Source organism: Heterocephalus glaber, unplaced genomic scaffold, assembly GCF_053883595.1.
Source record: "Heterocephalus glaber isolate CG9 unplaced genomic scaffold, H.glaber_assembly_v1.0 deba00001472, whole genome shotgun sequence".
In the NCBI taxonomy this organism is placed as follows: domain Eukaryota; kingdom Metazoa; phylum Chordata; class Mammalia; order Rodentia; family Bathyergidae; genus Heterocephalus; species Heterocephalus glaber.
In genome coordinates, this window is record NW_028258315.1 from 32,254,411 (window position 1) to 32,273,720 (window position 19,310).

Below are 19,310 nucleotides of genomic sequence, written 5' to 3' on the forward strand. Positions count from 1 at the left end.
GGTTTTCTGTGTTTGAACATTATCTTTTCCAGATCATTTCTCTAAACATCTTTTCCTCTATATCAAAATTTTTTTTTCTTTTAGTAAAAATGCTTTATGCAAATGGAGAATGAAAGGTGGAAGTTATTATTCAAATTTGAAAATAAAGGATGTTATGGAATGGAGAAATAAATCAGAGTCCTCAGACATTGTCTATTTCATAGTCCTCATAGACATATTTCCTGATATTTGCACATTAGCATTCTCTTCCCACTTACCAGAGGAATAACTACAAAAGGATTTGTAATCTGTTACAAATCTCATGTTAAAAGAGACAGTTCTTATAGGGTCATAAATAAGCAAAGATAACATTCACCCATTAACAACAACTAACTTCCTCAAAGTCAAGAGAAAATAATAGCTGTAAGGATAAGAAAGAATAAACAGACTTTCCGCCATGTTTTAATGTTATTTTGAGAGGCCTGTTAAACATATCAGTCTGCTGTTTTTCTCGCTGCCCTGTTCCATTTGGAACTAAAAGATCCATGAATAGAAAGTTCTTAATATCAATCTTGGGTAAAACTTTCACTTTGAGATGGTGAATTTGGAGGGGTATTCCATTTGTGAGGTATGCTGTTTGCCAAGTAATCAGGAAGAAGAAAGGCTGCTAGATTTAAAGTCAGAATGCTTCCCTTCCAGTCCCAGAAGTTTCATTCACTTGTCCATGAGTGAGGGCCTTTCCTCTTCCCTGAGGCTCGTTTCCACTGCAGTAGGTGGGGAAACTAACTCCGGCCCACTGGGCCATAAGCAGCAGAGTACTGTCAAAGATAAACCAAGCTGGACACTATAGTAGTCAGGAGAGGTTCTGATCAGCAATAACTGCTGCAGCAAGGAAGAGCTCTGTGTGAACTGAAAGCACCTTTAGCTTATGTGGAGGTGGATAAAGATTTTAAAGAAAGAAATTGGAGGAGAGAGGAAAATGAGCCAGAGAATAAGCCAGCTATGTCTGCTAACTGGAAGTGCTCAAAGTTAGGGTGCTGTCCTCCCCAAGGAGTCATAGGTCCTGTCTGTGGGTGTTATGTGGAACAATAAATTGCATTTTTCCTAGCAGATATTCTATTTGGGGAAGCCTTAAACTGTTAGAAATCATATTAATGTTTAGTCAAATCTTTGTGCATTGATGTTGAGGCCTTATCAGTAAGAGGGCTCAGAGATACCTGGCTAGAGTGTGGCCAAGGAGCTCGTTATTGGTGACATCAGCCAAAGATGGAAATCTCATTATTCTTTTATCTAATTACTAATAATTTTTTAGTAAGTAAAGTAAACTTAACTGAAACAAATTTATATACTCACAAGAGAATTCTCATCTAATGTTCTGTATTTCCATCATTTTATAATTATCTGGTGCTGCCTAGCAGCTATTTCTGATTTATAGTCAGAATCATGTTAACAACTATTAGACAAAGGCTGGGACTGGTAGGCCTGCTTAGCGGTACAGCTACTTACCTAGTGGGCCTAAATCCTAGGTTCAGACCCTATTATCATGAAAAACCAGAAAAGAAAAAACCTAAGCCAATCATGGTGGCACACACCTGTAATCCCAGGTCTCTGGAAGGCTGACGCAGAAGGTTCACAAATTCAAATCTAGCCTGGGCAACTTAGTGACTTATAAGACTGCCAAAAAAAAAAAAAAGAAAAAGAAAAAGAAAAAGAAAAAGAAAAAGAAAAAGAAATTGGGGATATAGCTCAGTGTGTCTTATGTCAGTGTAGAAATTCAGCTTTGTATGTAGCAAAATCCATGTGACTAAAATATCTTATGCTATTTTTTTAAAAAAGGAAAATTTTAAAGAATAGTTTAAGTAATACTGTTACAGTGTCAGGTTGTTGTGTGTGTGTAAGTATACAGAACCATATTTCCAGGCATTGGATCTAAGCATAGTAATGTTTAGATACAACATATCTACTTAAAAGGATTTTTTTCATGGTAATTAGTCAAAAGTAGAACACAAACCAAAATTTTAACCAGAGAAGTACAGGAAAGCTCATTGAAATTGGCTAATCAGATGCATCATGCAATGTTAGGATAGGTGGTACCTGTGTATGTTTTTGGTTAGATTTATGTAAGGTAAGTTTACCTGTCATTGATGTGCCTGCTTTTTTTCTGGAATAAATTAATTTTACATGATATTTAACCACTTTATTTAAAAAGGAAAAAGCTGTAGTCTTTCCAATAAAAGAAAGATGTTAAAGGTGTAAAGTCCATGAGTCTTGCCTAGCACTGTAGCATCTTCCACTGCTTGGGTCCACCATATGCTTATTAGACATGTCCGTGGTTCATACTCATCTTTAATGAGTATGAGTTGAAATCAATATATAATATAATAATGTTAAGTTCTAAAGCATATGTAGCTGAGTGTGGTGGGATACACCTGTAATCCTAGAACTTGGGGAGGCTGGGCATGAGGATCAGAAATTCAAGCCTAGCATGAACAACTTGATGACTTAGTGAGACCCCCATATGAGAGAGAGAGAGAGAGAGAGAGAGAGAGAGAGAGAGAGCGCAGGCTGGGGATGTAGCTCAGTGCAAAAACCCTGGGTTCAACCCCCATTACCAGAAAAAAGCCTTATTTTTAATAAGCCGCATACTTATATTTGACCTTCCTTTAATTTAGTTCTATGATGCTTTAAGGTACCTACTATTGATAAACAGTTATTTTTTGTGAGAATAAATGTGATGTTCATACCTGCATACTTTTCTCCTGGTATCTCAAATGCAATATGTTAATATTTTTAGGATTCCAGTCAAATTGAGCTATTAAAAGAATTAATGGATCTTCAGAAGGATATGGTGGTCATGTTGCTGTCCATGTTAGAAGGTAGTTGTTATTTATACTTTCAGATTATCTTTATTGCTTTATTTTATAATCAATTTGTGTTTGCTTATGGAGTCAGCCTGGAGCAAAGAATAAAATAACACTAAGAGGTGACAGATAGCTTGTATTTATGGCTGATTTTATTACTTTTGTTCTCAAGTTAGTTTTTAAGAAAAGAAAATCCTGCATGCATCAGTTTGCATATATCTACAGAGTGAAAACAGTTGTATTTTCTAATAACAGTTTCATTTCACAGAGATTCCTACTTAGCAAGCTCTCTACAGTGCATAAGGAACATTTTATTTGCTTGTTCTTCTGTAATCAGTGGGGATCATGGACCTTTGGATTAACTCCAACAATGCAAAAGCCTGCTTAGAGATGACCACATAGTCGCTCCTGTGGCTTCTTAATGTCTTGGAGGGTTACGAGATTGAGATACTTCAGGCACAGCCTCGGCCCTCTCATCCCTCACCCCACCAGTCTCCCAATTTTTATTTTCTCTCTGTTCTCTCAACAACTTATTTTTCTTTGATATTGTAGTTCTTTTCTGTATCACAGTAAACTTGACGGTTAGGAACTTGGGCTCTGAGACTCACCACCAGGTTCAAATTCTGGCTTCCCCTTTTTACCAGTATAACCCTGGGGAAGGCTTACTTCCCTGTTTTCCCATTTCCTTCTTTGTAAACTTGATGTAGTGATGGATAGATGAGAGAATGCAGTGAAGTCACATAGATACTAGATACCACCAAAGCAATGAAGAAATGTTTCATATTATGAACCTTGTTTCTCTTTCTCCCTCTTCCTGACCCTCTCCCCGCCTCCCGCCATGTACTGCATTATTTCACTTTGGTTAGCTGAAGTGGTTATCTCATTGTGTGCTAGGACTTCAGAGATGTGGAATTGCTTAAAACCCATAGTCAGCACCAGCAGCAGCCACTTCATATTCCCCAAGCATAGGCCCTGTGACCTCAGTTCAGTATTTGATCTAAACAGTAACTCCAGCAGCAATAAAAATTGCAGCGGCAGCGGCAGCAGCAACAGCATCAATAACTTACAACTCACCTCTTATGATGTGCTGGCTTTCTAATCCTAATAATAGGATTTTGGGTTTAATAGTTATAATTGTCCCCGTTTTGTGAATGAGTAAACCAAGGCACAGGGAAAGCCATGCGATCTGCCAGAGTTGTTCAGCCACCTCACTCAGCCCATTGAGGAACTCCAGATCTCACAGGCAAACCCACTGTGGCCACTGCCTCACCAATGGATCATGCAGGCCTCTTGCCATGCACCGTTTCTACTCTCTATCTTTTGTTACATAACACATTCTGTCTAGAGAATGAAAAGAATCAAAGCGGTCTATGATTCTGTTATTTATGATCGTATTTGATTTTCTGAATAACCTGGCCTTTTCTAACTCTAATCCCTCTGGAATAGGAAAAGCTATACAGGAAAATACTTTATGCTGCAAGTCAGAAAGATCATGTAACTTGCTATCTGAGGATCTGGTTTGAAGTTTTGACATTAACCTTTAATAATCATGTCTCAAAGAGCATACTGATTTGCCCTTGCTAAAGCTCAGTTACCTCATTTGTAAAATTAGAATTAATAAAAAGTTCCTGCCTAACATACATACGAACATTAATTCAAATATTATCTTTGATAGTGATTTTTAAATCCCAAAGGGCTGTGCAAATGTTCTTTTTTATTATTATAAGATTAGATTTCAATTTTTGGCTATTGGCTCCAATTTCCTTATCTAAAAGATGTTATTTCTTCGATTAATTTGAGATGAGAAAAGTCAACTTTTATTCAGATATTTTCTGTGAGTCACTAATTACTTTGTAAATATGGTTTTGCATATATTCATGTAATCACTTTTTAAATCTACAGCTTACAAATTATCATCCATCTTTTCCTGAGACTTCATACATTGGGAGATTAAACAAGGAGATACCTTGATTCATATTTTATTACAGATCTATATAATTTTCTCTATACATATTGGCTTTCTTGAGAATGCTCATTTTGAACAAATGCAATTGTTTTATCACCAGGTAATGTTGTGAATGGAACAATCGGCAAACAGATGGTTGATATGCTTGTAGAATCTTCCAATAATGTGGAGATGATTCTCAAATTTTTTGACATGTTCTTAAAACTCAAGGACTTGACATCTTCTGACACATTCAAAGAATATGACCCAGATGGCAAGGGAGTCATTTCCAAGAGGGACTTCCATAAAGCCATGGAGAGCCACAAGCACTACACACAGTCAGAAACCGAGTTTCTCTTGTCTTGTGCCGAGACTGATGAAAATGAGACTCTGGATTATGAAGAGTTTGTCAAACGGTTCCACGAGCCTGCAAAGGACATCGGCTTCAATGTCGCGGTCCTGCTGACGAACCTCTCTGAGCACATGCCCAATGACACCCGCCTGCAGACATTCCTAGAGCTGGCAGAGAGCGTGCTCAATTATTTCCAACCCTTCCTGGGCCGCATTGAGATCATGGGAAGTGCCAAGCGCATTGAAAGGGTGTATTTTGAGATCAGTGAATCCAGTCGGACTCAGTGGGAGAAGCCGCAAGTCAAGGAGTCCAAGAGGCAGTTCATATTTGACGTGGTCAATGAGGGTGGGGAGAAGGAGAAGATGGAGCTCTTCGTGAACTTCTGCGAGGACACCATCTTCGAGATGCAGCTGGCAGCCCAGATCTCAGAGTCGGACATGAATGAGAGGTCGGTGAATAAAGAAGAGAGTGAGAAGGAGCGGCCCGAAGAGCAGGGGCCCCGAATGGGTTTCTTCTCCATCCTGACAGTCAGGTCAGCCCTGCTTGCCCTCAGGTATAACATCCTGACCCTCATGCGGATGCTTAGTCTGAAGAGCTTAAAGAAGCAGATGAAGAAGGTGAAGAAGATGACCGTGAAGGACATGGTCACGGCTTTCTTCTCCTCCTACTGGAGTGTTTTTGTAACTCTCTTGCACTTTGTGGCCAGCGTCTGCAGAGGATTTTTCCGCATTGTTTGCAGCCTGCTGCTAGGGGGAAGCCTTGTGGAGGGCGCTAAAAAGATCAAAGTGGCAGAACTTCTGGCCAACATGCCAGACCCCACTCAGGATGAGGTGCGTGGAGACGAAGAGGAGGGAGAGAGGAAGCCCATAGAAACTGCCCTGCCCTCTGAAGATCTGACTGATTTGAAGGAGCTGACAGAAGAAAGTGACCTTCTCTCGGACATATTTGGCTTGGACCTGAAGAGGGAGGGAGGACAGTACAAGCTCATCCCTCATAATCCCAATGCTGGCCTCGGTGACCTGATGTCCAACCCTGTCCCCATCCCCGAGGTGCAAGAAAAGTTTCAGGTAATGTGTCTTGGAGTTGGCTGTCTCTCCAGGCTTTAGGTCTGTAAAACAGATGAACATTAGACCAGGCTTTGAGCTGGTGACAGAACAGTGTTAAACATATGACTTAAAACTTCTAAAAAGAAATGACTTTTTGTTAGGCAAAGGACAAACACTTGCTCTTTTAAGAATTTTTGTTTTTGTTTTCTTTTTGCAGTGCTAGGGGTTGAAGACAAGTGCTGTATCACTGAGCTACATTCCCAGCCCAGTTAAGATTATTTCCAAATTATTAAGTTATCTTAAACCACTAAGGTGGAAACTTAAGTATTTACCCTGATGATAGCTCTTTTGAGCCTTCTGCCTAAGAATAGTTCATTAGTATTTACCATGTGTCCAACAACATCAGAGTCCCAGGGAATTATGGGTAAGAAGTAGGCCCTACTTTCAAGTGACCCTTAAAGAGCTGATTGGGTGGGGGAGGTCTAACATACATGAGAACACCAGGAAATTATTAAGTGTTAAATAGGACAGTTAGTGAACATCAGAGGTTACATATGTTGAAGAAATGCAAACACCAGTATGGTTTAAAGTAGTTAAATGAGAGTTAAGAGGTAGGGCTTAAATTGGCCTTGAAGGATGAGTAAGATTTGAGGAGGTGGATAAAGTAAAGAAGAATATTTCTGAAATGAGAAGAGAAAGTGGAGGATGCCCCCCAAAAGTTTATAGCATGTACAGAAGTGAGGGTGCATTTGGAACAGTAAAATGAACAGCACACATGGCTCTTCCATCTCTGTGTAAACAAGAGGATATCCTGTCTTGTGGCACATGGTCACATGGCTCCCTGACCATGGTCAAAGGTGATGTATAACCCTGCTTTTCTTTCCCCATTGATTCCTTCAAGGAACAGAAGCCAGAAGAAGAAAAGGAAGAAAAAGAGGAAACCAAATCTGAACCTGAAAAGGCTGAGTATGTACAGTTTCTGTATTATGTTCCTCTTTTTTTAGAAAGTCTCCTTTTCTTGTCCTGTCTTTGGAAGTTATAAGGAAGCATTTCATCCCACAAAGGAGCTGCGAGATCACGCGAGGTGTCTCAGTGGAGAGCTGGTAGTGGCCAGGACCTCAGTCCATTGCAGGGATAATTGAGTTGCACCACTGGGCTGAACACCATTCTCTTCTTCCTTTCTGTCCTATGAGGATTCCATTTATATGATTCTTTCCCCACACGAAGGACTCCAGTGATTTCACGAGTTCCCTCTAAAAGATGACTGACTGATAAAGTTCTGTCTTTAAGATTGTACATGTATTCTGTTCTTTTAGAGAAGGGAGGAAACAGATATTTAAGTAAGGTGTCCTAGGATCCTGTGGTGTGGTATTCCTCATAGGGTAGTCCCAGGACCAGGTATATAGAATCACCTGGGGAGATTGTTAATAACATGGATTCTTTGGGCCTTAAACTCCAGAGATTCTGACTCAGCAGGTATGGTGGTGGGGCCCAGGAGTCTTCATTTTTATCAGCAGGCCCGATGCTGTGGAGCATAATTATAAATGTAGCAGGAGAAAATAAAGAGCAGAATGCAAAGCAGTGAGAATCTACAACTCCCTCTTATCCTTGGCTTTATGTTAGTAATTGAAACCTGTATCTTTCCCCAAGTATATGGAATATTATGTGAACATTTTGAAAAATTTGGGAAAGAAACAAAAGTGTAGGGCTACTGTTATTACATTAGCATCTTATTTTTTTCATTTATTTTTAAATTTCCTTTTTATTGCATATTCTTTTCACTTCCATTGTCATCAGTCATGTACTGTCAGATCAGTTGTACAAATGGCCATATAAATGACTATTAAAATAAAAATGGAATGTTTAACAGGGAATAGCAGGCATTCAAATGGTGATTCTTTATCTAATGTTAAAATAATCTTAGATACACTTCATATGGGTTAAAGGTTAAGTACAGCTTCTATATACATATAGGTTATGTATATATAACTTCACTTTTAGGAAGGATTGATATTTTTCACCCAGATTTTCTAGTATAAAATTTTAGTCCTTCTAATTCTATTATTATCTGGAATTCATGTAACAATATATTGAAAATTTACATTAAAAATGTATTTTATTTAATAAACTTAACTAAGCTTAATATATGTCAGAAAATTAGTACTTTTTTTGTTTGTTCTGGTAACACTGGGGATTGAACCCAGGGCTTTCATACAGGGCTACATCTCCACCCCTTTATATTTTTTTTTATTTTTGAGACAGGGTCTTGCTCAGTCACCAAGTTGTCCAGGCTAGACTAGAACTTCCAATCCTTCTGCCTCAGACTCCCAGAGTGCTACGATTACAGGCCTGTGCCACAAAACTCTGATAATGTATTAATAGATCAATATAGAAAACCAAGTATACAGGCATTTGATGTAAAATCTGAGTGTTTAGACAATGTTAGAATTTGAACATTAAAATCATAACAAAAATAAGGTATGTTGGAAAGTCATAGCAAAAAAAGTCATTGTTATTCCCCTTTACAATTACATGGTTTTATAGCCCAATTAAAAGAGAATGTGTTACATATGGATATAAAGACTCTTCAAGCTTGAAAACGTCTTCTAGATGTGAACTTCACAGAATTATCCATCTATTGGGGGTCATGGCCACCACAGAAATCCTGCCCTTGAATCTAAAATTCAGAATATTATCATTCATTGGAAGAGAAATCAGTTTTCAAAAATGATTCTATGATGTGAAGTATTTGTCGCTTCTTTATCTTTGCACAGCACCTATTTGGTTCTTTAATTTCTGGATAGCTTATATTTTATTCATTTGTCCCGTTAGGGGAGAAGATGGAGAGAAAGAAGAGAAAGCCAAAGAAGACAAAGGTAAACAGAAGTTGCGACAGCTTCACACACATAGATATGGAGAACCCGAAGTTCCTGAGTCAGCGTTCTGGAAGAAAATCATTGCATATCAACAGAAACTCCTGGTAAGATGATTTAGAATGAATATTGTTTCTGATTTTTTGGGAGACAATAATAATTCAGGCTCAGTAAATATTCATTGACCTACCCTTGGAGAGAAATCTGGTAGCCAGCCATTCAGACCAGCAAATGTAGGTATCTCTCGGTATTTGGGGAGGTTACTTCCAAGACCCCCACCTCCATACCAAAACCTGTAGATGCTCAAGTCCCTGATATAAAATGAAATAGTTATTTGCATATAACCCATGAACATCCTTTCGTAGACTTTCAATTATCTCTAGATTACTTATAATATCTAATACAGTGGAAATGACAGGAAGTAAGTTATTATACTATATTGTTAGAGAATAAAAATAAGAGAAAAAAACGTGTATATAAATGTTTAGCAGAGGCAGTTTTACCCAGAGGTTTTCTATCCACAGTTGGTTGATTTCATGAATACAGAAACTATGGATACTATATGTTATATCTGTTCATCTTAGTGCGTGTGTTGTTTTTTTTTTACAGTGAATGTGTTTGGTCCATGACTCCCTATTGTTTAGCCCATGACCTCTGCACACATTCACACTACCTGAAACCCTTTAATTTAGTGACTGCCAGTGTGCTGCTCTCAATATCTCCCCACAAAATCTTGAGGGTGCTTAGTATACGTATTAAGAGGTTTTGAAATAGATTAAGATAAAACATGCTTCCTAGGGTTCAAGCAATTAATAGTAAAATTCCAGAACTGGCTTAGCCTGTACCTCTCAAACATCACCCTTTTATGTAGGAGAAAATCCAATAATAAAAATACTAACTCTTTACCAACTTTCCACTGATGGTAGTTCAAAATTATTCTTTAAATAGAGACAAATAAATAAAAAATGAAAAGAGATTATGATAGTTCTTTTGTAGTATTATATACATTTTGCAGAAATGTTCCCCAGATCTTTTATTTTCCAATATCATTTATTGCAAAACACACTGAACATAAATATTTTGTAGACAGCACTGGATAATCATTAATGTGATATCGCACAATGGTTGGTGTGGCAGCAGACATGGCTGTTAGGATTTAGAGGTTGGATGGACTCCCCAACACCCGGCAGTACCCTCCCTCTTGGATTCCTGAAGAGTATGTTTAACTTCAGTAGTATAAACCAAGCAGTTGACATTTTTCTTCTATCTCTCTAAGGGTTCACATGTTCTCTTGTCCCTTTGGAGTTCCTCTATTTTCTTGCCTGTTTTTCCAGTTGACTGACCCTGCTTACCAATTTGCATGCTCAAAACTAATCTTGCTGTATCAGGCTACCACATGGCCCGTCTCCTTTGCCTGTGTGACCATGCTCAGATAATCAGGGTCAGCTAACCCAGCCCCTGTGACCTTGTCCTACCTTCTGAGGAGCAGCAGTATGACTAGCCCATTTTGGCGTAGTGGCCAGCTTTGGTGCAATAAGCTGTGGCAGCAGATGGGGCTCCCTGTGGGGAACTGGCACCAACAGAGATGGGGTGTGTACACAGAGGGATATTGTTACTTTGATGTGGCTTCATGATGCTCTGGCATTTCTGCTTGCATACTTCATACATATTGCCCATTTAGGATCAAAACAAGTACTTGATTTCCCCATAGTCTATTTTCTTAAACCCACTTCCTCTAGGTTATTTTGTTTATGTTGTTGTTGTTTCTCAACTTAATAAATAGTACAAACCATTTATTTAGTACTCAGCCCCAAAATCTAGAAGTTATCAACTTTGACTCCTTTTTCTCTACCTCAAATATAATCCAGCAATAATTCTCAATGTTTCTTTCCAAATGCATCTGGAGTATGCCAGAGGCTTTTCCTCTCCACATCTACTACTGAGGCTAATCTACCCCCACCAATATTATCTCTTCCTGCATTCCTGTAAGAACTTCCCAGGTGGTCCCCTTATTTCCACCCTTACCCATGACCTATTTTCTACACAGGGACTGGAGTAGTCATCTTACATCATAATCCAATTGCATCAAGTCCTCTTCAAATTCTCCAATAGCTTCCCATTGCATCCACAATAAAATAACAATTATAATATAGCAATATATTATCTCATATAATAGCAATGAATATAATAAGATTAAAAGATAACTTTCTATATGAACTCATTTTGTCCTCAAAGCAAACTTATGGGGTGAATTCCCTTGTTATCTCCACATTAATAAGAAAAATGTTGCTATGGGAGGGTTTAAGTCAGTGATGGTGAACCTTTTAGAGATGAATGCCCGAACTGCAGACCCAAACCCACTTTTTTATAACCAAGTGCCAACACAACAATTAAACCAGAATACTGAAATTTTAGTTTAAATAAAACAACTCATACTAATGTGTGAGTTTCTTTTGTCTTAAAAGAAAAATCAATAACATGAATGCCATAGGTTTGCCACCACTGGATTAAGTCATCCATCCACATTCCAGATTTAGGAAGTGGTGGCTTCATACCAGGTAGGGTGTGACCCTCAAAGTCATTATCTAGTTTGGAGTTCATAAACCACTGTACTGTCAAAAAAATGCAAACTTTTACCAGAAGTTGTTATAACCCTGACACCTGCCCGCTGCTTACCTCTCTGACCCTACTGACCTGTGTAACCTCACCCCCTCCCCTCCCTTCTTGTGGTACTTCATTTCCACTACTCCTCACAAGCACCAGCCAGCGTTGCTCTTGACTCAGGGCTGCCCTTGTTGCTCCTGACTCTGAAATAATCTTCCCAGTGTTGTCCTGAAATGCTCCTGGAGTCCCCCCAGGGAGTCCACAATGTCAAGCTCCCTTCCTGGATACCCCTCCCCTGTCAACCTCTCCAAAATACTGCCCCATTCTGTGAGCCCTAAACTAGATTTTTTTTTTTTTGCTTTATTTGAATCTACTTCTTTGTTACTTGACTTCTCTGAAGTGGCAGAATCTCTCTCCTTCTGTGTGTGTCTGTAGCACCAAGAATAGTGCTCAACATATGGGCTACCAATCTATAGTTCAGGGTAAATGAGTATATGCTTTCTTTAAGTTTTCTGCAAATCTCAAGTTTGTTGACTCAGTGACCTCATAACTTTTTTCACCTTCAGAACTATTTTGCTCGCAACTTTTACAACATGAGAATGTTGGCCTTATTTGTCGCGTTTGCAATCAATTTCATCTTGCTCTTTTATAAGGTGAGTACATTTCAGTGTCTCGACTAACAGTAGAAAAATACAAATAGACCGAGGCGAATATACACATTTCTCAGATCTACTAATGAGCTCATCTAAACCTATTCTAAGATGTATTTTAATGAAAGAAAAAACTGAAGCCCAGGTACATCGTTGATACCCCAGGAAGGCAGAATGGATTTTCTCTTTCAAAATGAGTGAGAAATACCTCAGATGCAGAGTGTTGGATTTGGCTGAGGGTTTCTCCACAGTGGCCCCAGTCTAATTCAGCCAAATACCTTACTTGTTAATCTATCTTAGTATGACATAACCCGTGTTAAGTTCTTCTGATAATCAAGATGTCAGCCATCTAATTTTTTCCTACATGTGTGGGAATCCATATAATTCATTTGGATTAGAATGGCATATTTATGAGCTGCCTTTGATGCTTAAAAAGCTGCCTTCCTAGCCTTTGTTCTTAGTCTTTTCATTAAGGAATGACTTCACATCCAGCTCTTTGCTAAAAAGCTGTGTTTTCCTTATTTTTTGTTTGTGATGATATCTTAGATGCAGAAACTGACTATCCTTTACATGTTTTGAATCAGGTCTCCACTTCTTCTGTGGTTGAAGGAAAGGAGCTGCCCACCCGAAGCTCCAGCGAAAGTGCCAAGGTGACCACCAGCCTGGACAGCAGCTCACATAGAATCATTGCAGTTCACTATGTGCTGGAGGAGAGCAGTGGCTACATGGAGCCTACCTTGCGTATCTTAGCCATTCTCCATACTGTCATTTCTTTCTTCTGCATCATTGGATACTACTGTTTGAAAGTAAGATAGTAAGGCACCAAAGTACCTGTTTGCATCTGTGTGTGAGTGAGTGTGTGTGTGTGTGTGTATGTGTGTGTTGGAGATCAGACTTTCAGGGAAGCTGATTCTGAAATGGAAATTATGCACATGAATTTTATTTGGAAATGTCCCATGAATCCACAACTGGCAGGGCAAGGGGAAGAAGCAGGATGAAGTGGAGGGAAAAGCTGGACTATTTTACAGACAGCAAGGCATGGTTATGGGCTTTCATCTCTGAAGCTGAGATGCCCTTTTGTAGTTGTCCTGCCAGTGTATCTACATTGGCTAGCCATTGGCTGCAGGCTGTGCTAGGAAGAGGATTTGTATTGCAGCTTTCTTTCATCTATTGATAATCATTCACACAATGGACAGTTTCACCCATAACTTGACCCCCCAGAAATGAGTTCACCTACCCACTATGTCTCATAGCAATGCTCCTGTATGTTGGGACTTACAGAAACAGCTATGAGTCATTTTGATCCGTTACTAGGTAAGTATCTAGTCTTATGCTTGGCAGAAATGCTTTATGGTTTGTGACACTTCACCCAGAAAATAATACAGCTTTATCTCTAAAGCTTTGCCAAGAGAACAATAAAATCTGGTGAATAGAATTCAAGATAATCTCTTGGAGTACTTACAGCTGCACATTACTTGTGCAAACCTGTTTATCTTTTCCTAGCAAGCCTCCCTGTCATGTGGTGCCTTTATTTTTCTGTCCTTTGCCTCTGGTGGTGAAGGTTCCAAAAATTTTTTGAGAAATTGGGGCCCAGGATAAAAGGCTAGAGTGTCAAGTGTCTTTTCAAGAAATTTACCTCCCTTTTCCTCCCCTTGTCTTATGGGGTAAAGATTCTTGGGAGCTTCCAGAATGCCTGCATCTCCTATTTGTATGTGCCTTTGTACAGTGGTCTACATGAAAAGAGAATCGATAGGTCCTGGAGACAGCTTGGCAAGCTGACAAAAATTTTTGCTGATGTGGAAATTAAATTTTTTTTCCAAATAGTGTGTGTGGACCTGCTGAGCATGGAATTGTTAAAGAAATTTTTTTCTAGTAAAAATGTATTTTATTTAGTAACACACATTTTGGAACATTAATAAGATTGCTAAATTTTTTATGTTTATCCACATTGATAATATATTATTTATATACTTATGACAATTTTGTATAATCATATTTTTTCTCTTTAGTATTTAGTATGGTGTCATCAATGCAATTATTTATGAACTTCCTATGTATTTAAACATAAGCATATGTAATATTTCTTCTGTCTTCTAGTTATCCAAAACATTTGAGATACTACTTTCTGTCTCAGTGTAGCTCATTCATTTTTACTCAATTTTTACCTTCCTGGAAGTACATGGGAACTATTTCTTTCCGAAAGCTGTTTTTGAAAAGATGGTGACCAAAGGAGATGCCATTAAGTCTAAACTAATTTTCACATGTTTATTTTTCATTTGCAGGTCCCATTGGTTATTTTCAAGCGAGAAAAGGAAGTAGCACGAAAATTGGAATTTGATGGGCTCTATATTACAGAGCAGCCTTCAGAAGATGATATTAAAGGCCAATGGGATAGACTCGTAATCAATACACAGTGAGTGATGAAGTATAAGAGACATTTCTGTGCTCAAAATTTTCAAGATTTAAAAGCGCTTTGCTGAAGTTCCAGCAGATTTGTCCAAAGTTTAGCACAAATGAACACGAATTAGATATTCAGCCAAGAAATTCTAGAGTAGACACCATCAGCCTCCTCCTAATGGATGCCCTCAATTTTTGTCCTCTCTGTTCTTAAATTCCTTATTCAAAATGGGCTCTGAGGCTATTTCTATGGCAATGGCTTCAACTCCATTGCTTAGTGTTCAGGAAAGTGTGTAGCAGGAGGGACGAAACCTGCAGTGCAATGTTAATCTCATCTCAAAACAGAGGAAGCCAGAATTAATCATTAAGGAAAGAACTGCAGCATTAAAGGCAGAAATATTAAATTTCACACTTTTATGTGTCTGAGTTCTAAACTTTTAGTTGGTACTATTAGGCACCTAGTAAGTGTTATAACATGTTATAAAATATACTACAGAGGAACAGAAACTTTCTGTCCAATGATTATTTAGCCTTGTGAGTTCAAGATCCAGACTCTTAGGTGCTGTTTCAGGCATAAATCCATCACACCACGTAATTTTCCATCATAAAAAGATTAATGGTACAATCGCTTTTGAGTAGTTTATATTATTCAAGAGTAAAATATCTTCCATTGATTGTGATTAGCTTGGATTATTATTTAAAAAGTTATAATTGGGCCAGGGATGTAGCTCAGTGGCACTGCGCCTGCCTTTCAAGTGCAAGGTTCTGAGTTCAATCCCTGGTACCAAAAGAAAATATTATAATTGCTAGTAGGTTCTGAGTTTTCCAATGGTACTAATTTATTTATAATATATATATATATTTACTCTAAATGCTAAATGTTTTTTTAGCAATAGCATTAATACTAACTCTAATAAAGTTGATCCCTTTTAGTAAATTCTGTATTTAATCAAGGTACCAGAGTCAAAGATTAGTGCTATGCTGAAAGTTTCTTTGTGGATAATTGGTGGGAATAAGACTTTTTTATTTCCATAGAAAAACAATGATTAATTTCTAGATATTTTAATTTTTAAAGACAGTTGGTTAATTTGTGTGTTGATGTTATAAACAAATGACAAATATAATATAATACTTGTTAATAAATATGATTGTTATTCTCCATTAAAGTAACAACCCATAACTGTAATGTGATTTATATTATATGTGTTTGTATATTAATATTTAAAATAATATTTAATGTAAATATCATGTCATGACATTGAAAAATTAAGCAGTAAGATGATAACTTAGTTCATCGTACTTTTATGTGGATGGCAATGTATATGTTTACATGTTATTTCAAGTATTTTATTTATTTCAAAATTATGTTATTTACCATTTTAAAGAGTAATATTTTACTTCTCTGGCTTTGTATCTTTTAGGTCATTTCCCAACAACTACTGGGATAAATTTGTTAAAAGAAAGGTAATCATTCTTGGAATCAGTTTTGTATTTTTCTCTTACAGTGCAATTCTAATTTGAGTTTGATGTGGTTTAGATATGGAGTGAGATATTGAGGGGTTCTTTATCTGCCTGCTAATGTTATTTCCAAGTGACAATAGCACTGAATATCAGTTTTAAGAATAGCACATAAGAAATTCATACTCTGTAGCTCCAAAATAAATAAGCATTCCTTCATCCACCCATCTTCTGATTCATCTGAATCAACAGTGCTCAGTGCATAACAGTAACAAGGCTTAGTAAGGATTTTCTTTGAAATTGTCTAGGTTGTCTAAGTTGACTAAAGGCTATTTTTACTTTTTTTATAGCTTTGGAGATTTTTTAAAACAAGGTCTTATCCTTCTGTTTCTGGCTACATTGGAGTGTGGTAGTGAGGACACTTGATTTGGCAATGACTGTGGTACCTACTATGGCTTGGATGTTGACCTTCTAACTCAAGGGTCAGGGGTCACTTCTGTGACATCCCGTTTTTTGGGGGGTTGAAATACATGTATCACAGTGCTTGTACACTGCAGCTGATGTTTTGCAGCTATTTACTTATACTTTGAACTTTCCTAATTGCCAGAAGGACTCAGGCAGCACACTATTTCAGAGTGAATTCTAGCTCCTCTGTGTACCATGTAGAGCAAATGTCCAGGTATGCCCAGTGGACGAAGTGGTCATTTTCCTTTGCTTCCACTAATCCTGTGCTGCTCAAAGGGTGGTTGACAACTAGAAGTAACAGGAAGACAGAGGTGGATGGTGACAAACTTGCAGGTCTGGGAGTTCTTGAAGGATTGCTGAAGTCAGAGAACCAAAGGGAGTGAAGTGGATAGAGACTTTGGTTATAGAGTTGAGTGGCTGAAATCGAGACCAGGAAGGGGATGCCATTCCTATGATGTCCAGCTTGGTGGCATGCAAGGACTATGTAGGACACCATTGGCTGGGAGTTTGGCTTTGCCTGGATGCTGCTGTCCTCATCTCTTTCTAAGTGTAGCTTCTTTTTAGGCATGTTATGTTAAGTTGTAGGAGAGTTTCTTTATCCACAAAAGTTGATGCTAATAATATCCAATTTGCATATTTTGACAGTCATGTGAAATAAAGGCTAGAACTCACATGTGACAGTCTCATGAAATAAAGCAAAATCCCTGGCACAGAATACAAATTTAGTGATGGTCATTTGGGTTCCATTTCCTTCCACTTCTTACCCTTTTACTGCAGTCTTTCATCTTCCTTGTGTGTGCCTCCCACCTGGGAAGGATAAATCTTATTCTTCAGATGGGTATTATTTAAAATGCTGTAATTCGATTAGCCCTTTAGCAGTATGATCCTGTAAGATGGCCTAAACTAGATTTTAAGTGATCTTTAAAATATAGCAAAGATGAAGTATTCAGATAATTAGGCTTGTACACACACATATATGATGTGACTTAATGGTTGATACCAATAAGCTGCTCTTTCCGTGCTCCAGGTGATGGATAAATATGGGGAGTTCTATGGTCGAGACAGAATCAGTGAGTTGCTGGGCATGGACAAAGCTGCCCTGGACTTCAGCGACGCCAGAGAGAAGAAGAAACCCAAGAAAGACAGCTCCCTGTCGGCTGTGTAAGTGCTGCTTCTGCTCCCTCCCAAAGACCACAGGATGAGGGAGGAGGAAAAAAATCAGTGCATTTATGAACTTGTAGGTGCATCCATTTCCTGTACTTCATTGTCAGAGGAAGAGACAGATCAGGAAAACAGAGTGTGTGGTGACACACACCTGTAATCCCAGCATTCTGGGAGGCTGAAACAGGAAGATCACAAATTGGAGCCCAGCCTAGGCAACTTATCAATACCGTGTCTCAAAATTAAATAAGTAAGTAAGTAAAAAGTCTGATTTAACTCAGAGCAAAGACTCTGGATTCAATCTGCAGTACTAAAAAAGAAAGTCAATTTCCACATTTCTGGCTATTTGGGTTGATGAAATGATTGGATTTTTTCTATTAATTTTTGAAAAGGTCTTTTTGTTATTTGTACAGAACACAGGGGAAAAATAATATTCTTATTCTCAATTAAAATTGCCTTTTCTACCCTTAAATGCCCTATATAATCACATAAAACATGCAAAAGTACAACATATAAATTTGTTTTCTGTTCCTTCTTGTTTGAAATGATGTTGATTTTTATGTTATAGAAACAGAAATCATGCATAACTTTTATTAAAATATTCAAAGTCCATATACTTTTGTTATAATTACTGTATTCTTTTAAAAAGTAGACAAGGCTTACTGTGCCACAAATACTATACTATCCAAACTCTTACTTGCAAAGTTTACTTCAAAATGAAATACTCTTTACATAGTACTTGCATGGAATGGTGTTATAACTAGAAGCATGTAAACCAATTGGATTGGATTCTTCTAAGATTGAAGCTGTGATCTGTGTCTCTAGCTCCTTCTCCCTCCCCCCACCCCCCCTTCTCTGACTGTCTCTCTTTGTCTCTGTCTCTCTCTTACACACATCAATATATGTGGTATGAGTATACATATACACCTATTAGGCATATGCAGATACATATTTAGCATATGTATACATCTGTATCTATTTAGCACATTTGATCAACTAAATTTCTGGAATAAAAGCAAAATATACATAATTTCAAAATGCAGTTTCTTACTGAGGCCACTTAATGATTTTGGAAGAGGCAAAAGGGAATTTGCTTTCCCATAAAATCATGTCAAACTGATGGGTATAGTAGCACACACCTGTAATCCCAGGTACTCAAGAGGCTGAGGCAGGAGGATTGCAGGTTCAAGGCCAGCCTGGGCAACTTTGTGAAACTGTGTCTCAAACTCCAAAGGACTGAGGATGTAGCTCAGCACTTTATACTTTCTGGGTTTAATCCCCAGTACTGCAAAAAAAAAAAAAAAAAAAAAAGCAACAATAACAGTAGTAACAAAAGCTAGCCCTCCCAAAACCTCAGCCCTTTTTCTTCTGTTTTTTTTCTGTACTGGGAATTGATCCCAGGGTATCATTCATGCTAGGTAAGCGCACTATCATTGAGCTGTATCCTCAGCCTTTTGCCTTTCTTGTCTGTGTATTTATGGTCCCAGAAATGTGATGATTGCTTTGAAACAGGTATTTA

General features: G+C 38.0%; 1 protein-coding gene across 5 annotated transcripts in view; it reads left to right on the top strand.

Moving 5' to 3' along the window:
• Nucleotides 1–19,310, top strand: part of Ryr2 (ryanodine receptor 2) — a 676,288-nt gene that overhangs the window by 628,325 nt on the left and 28,653 nt on the right. For 4 of the 5 annotated variants that reach the window (XM_087181253.1, XM_087181250.1, XM_087181251.1 and 1 more), the window contains 9 exons: nt 2,774–2,855; nt 4,907–6,204; nt 7,085–7,149; nt 9,016–9,163; nt 12,227–12,313; nt 12,895–13,116; nt 14,593–14,723; nt 16,129–16,171; nt 17,658–17,791. In XM_087181253.1, the coding sequence (XP_087037379.1) occupies nt 2,774–2,855; nt 4,907–6,204; nt 7,085–7,149; nt 9,016–9,163; nt 12,227–12,313; nt 12,895–13,116; nt 14,593–14,723; nt 16,129–16,171; nt 17,658–17,791 (2,210 nt within the window). The remainder of the gene's footprint in view (nt 1–2,773; nt 2,856–4,906; nt 6,205–7,084; nt 7,150–9,015; nt 9,164–12,226; nt 12,314–12,894; nt 13,117–14,592; nt 14,724–16,128; nt 16,172–17,657; nt 17,792–19,310) is intronic. The other variant, XM_087181249.1, reaches the window with a different exon arrangement.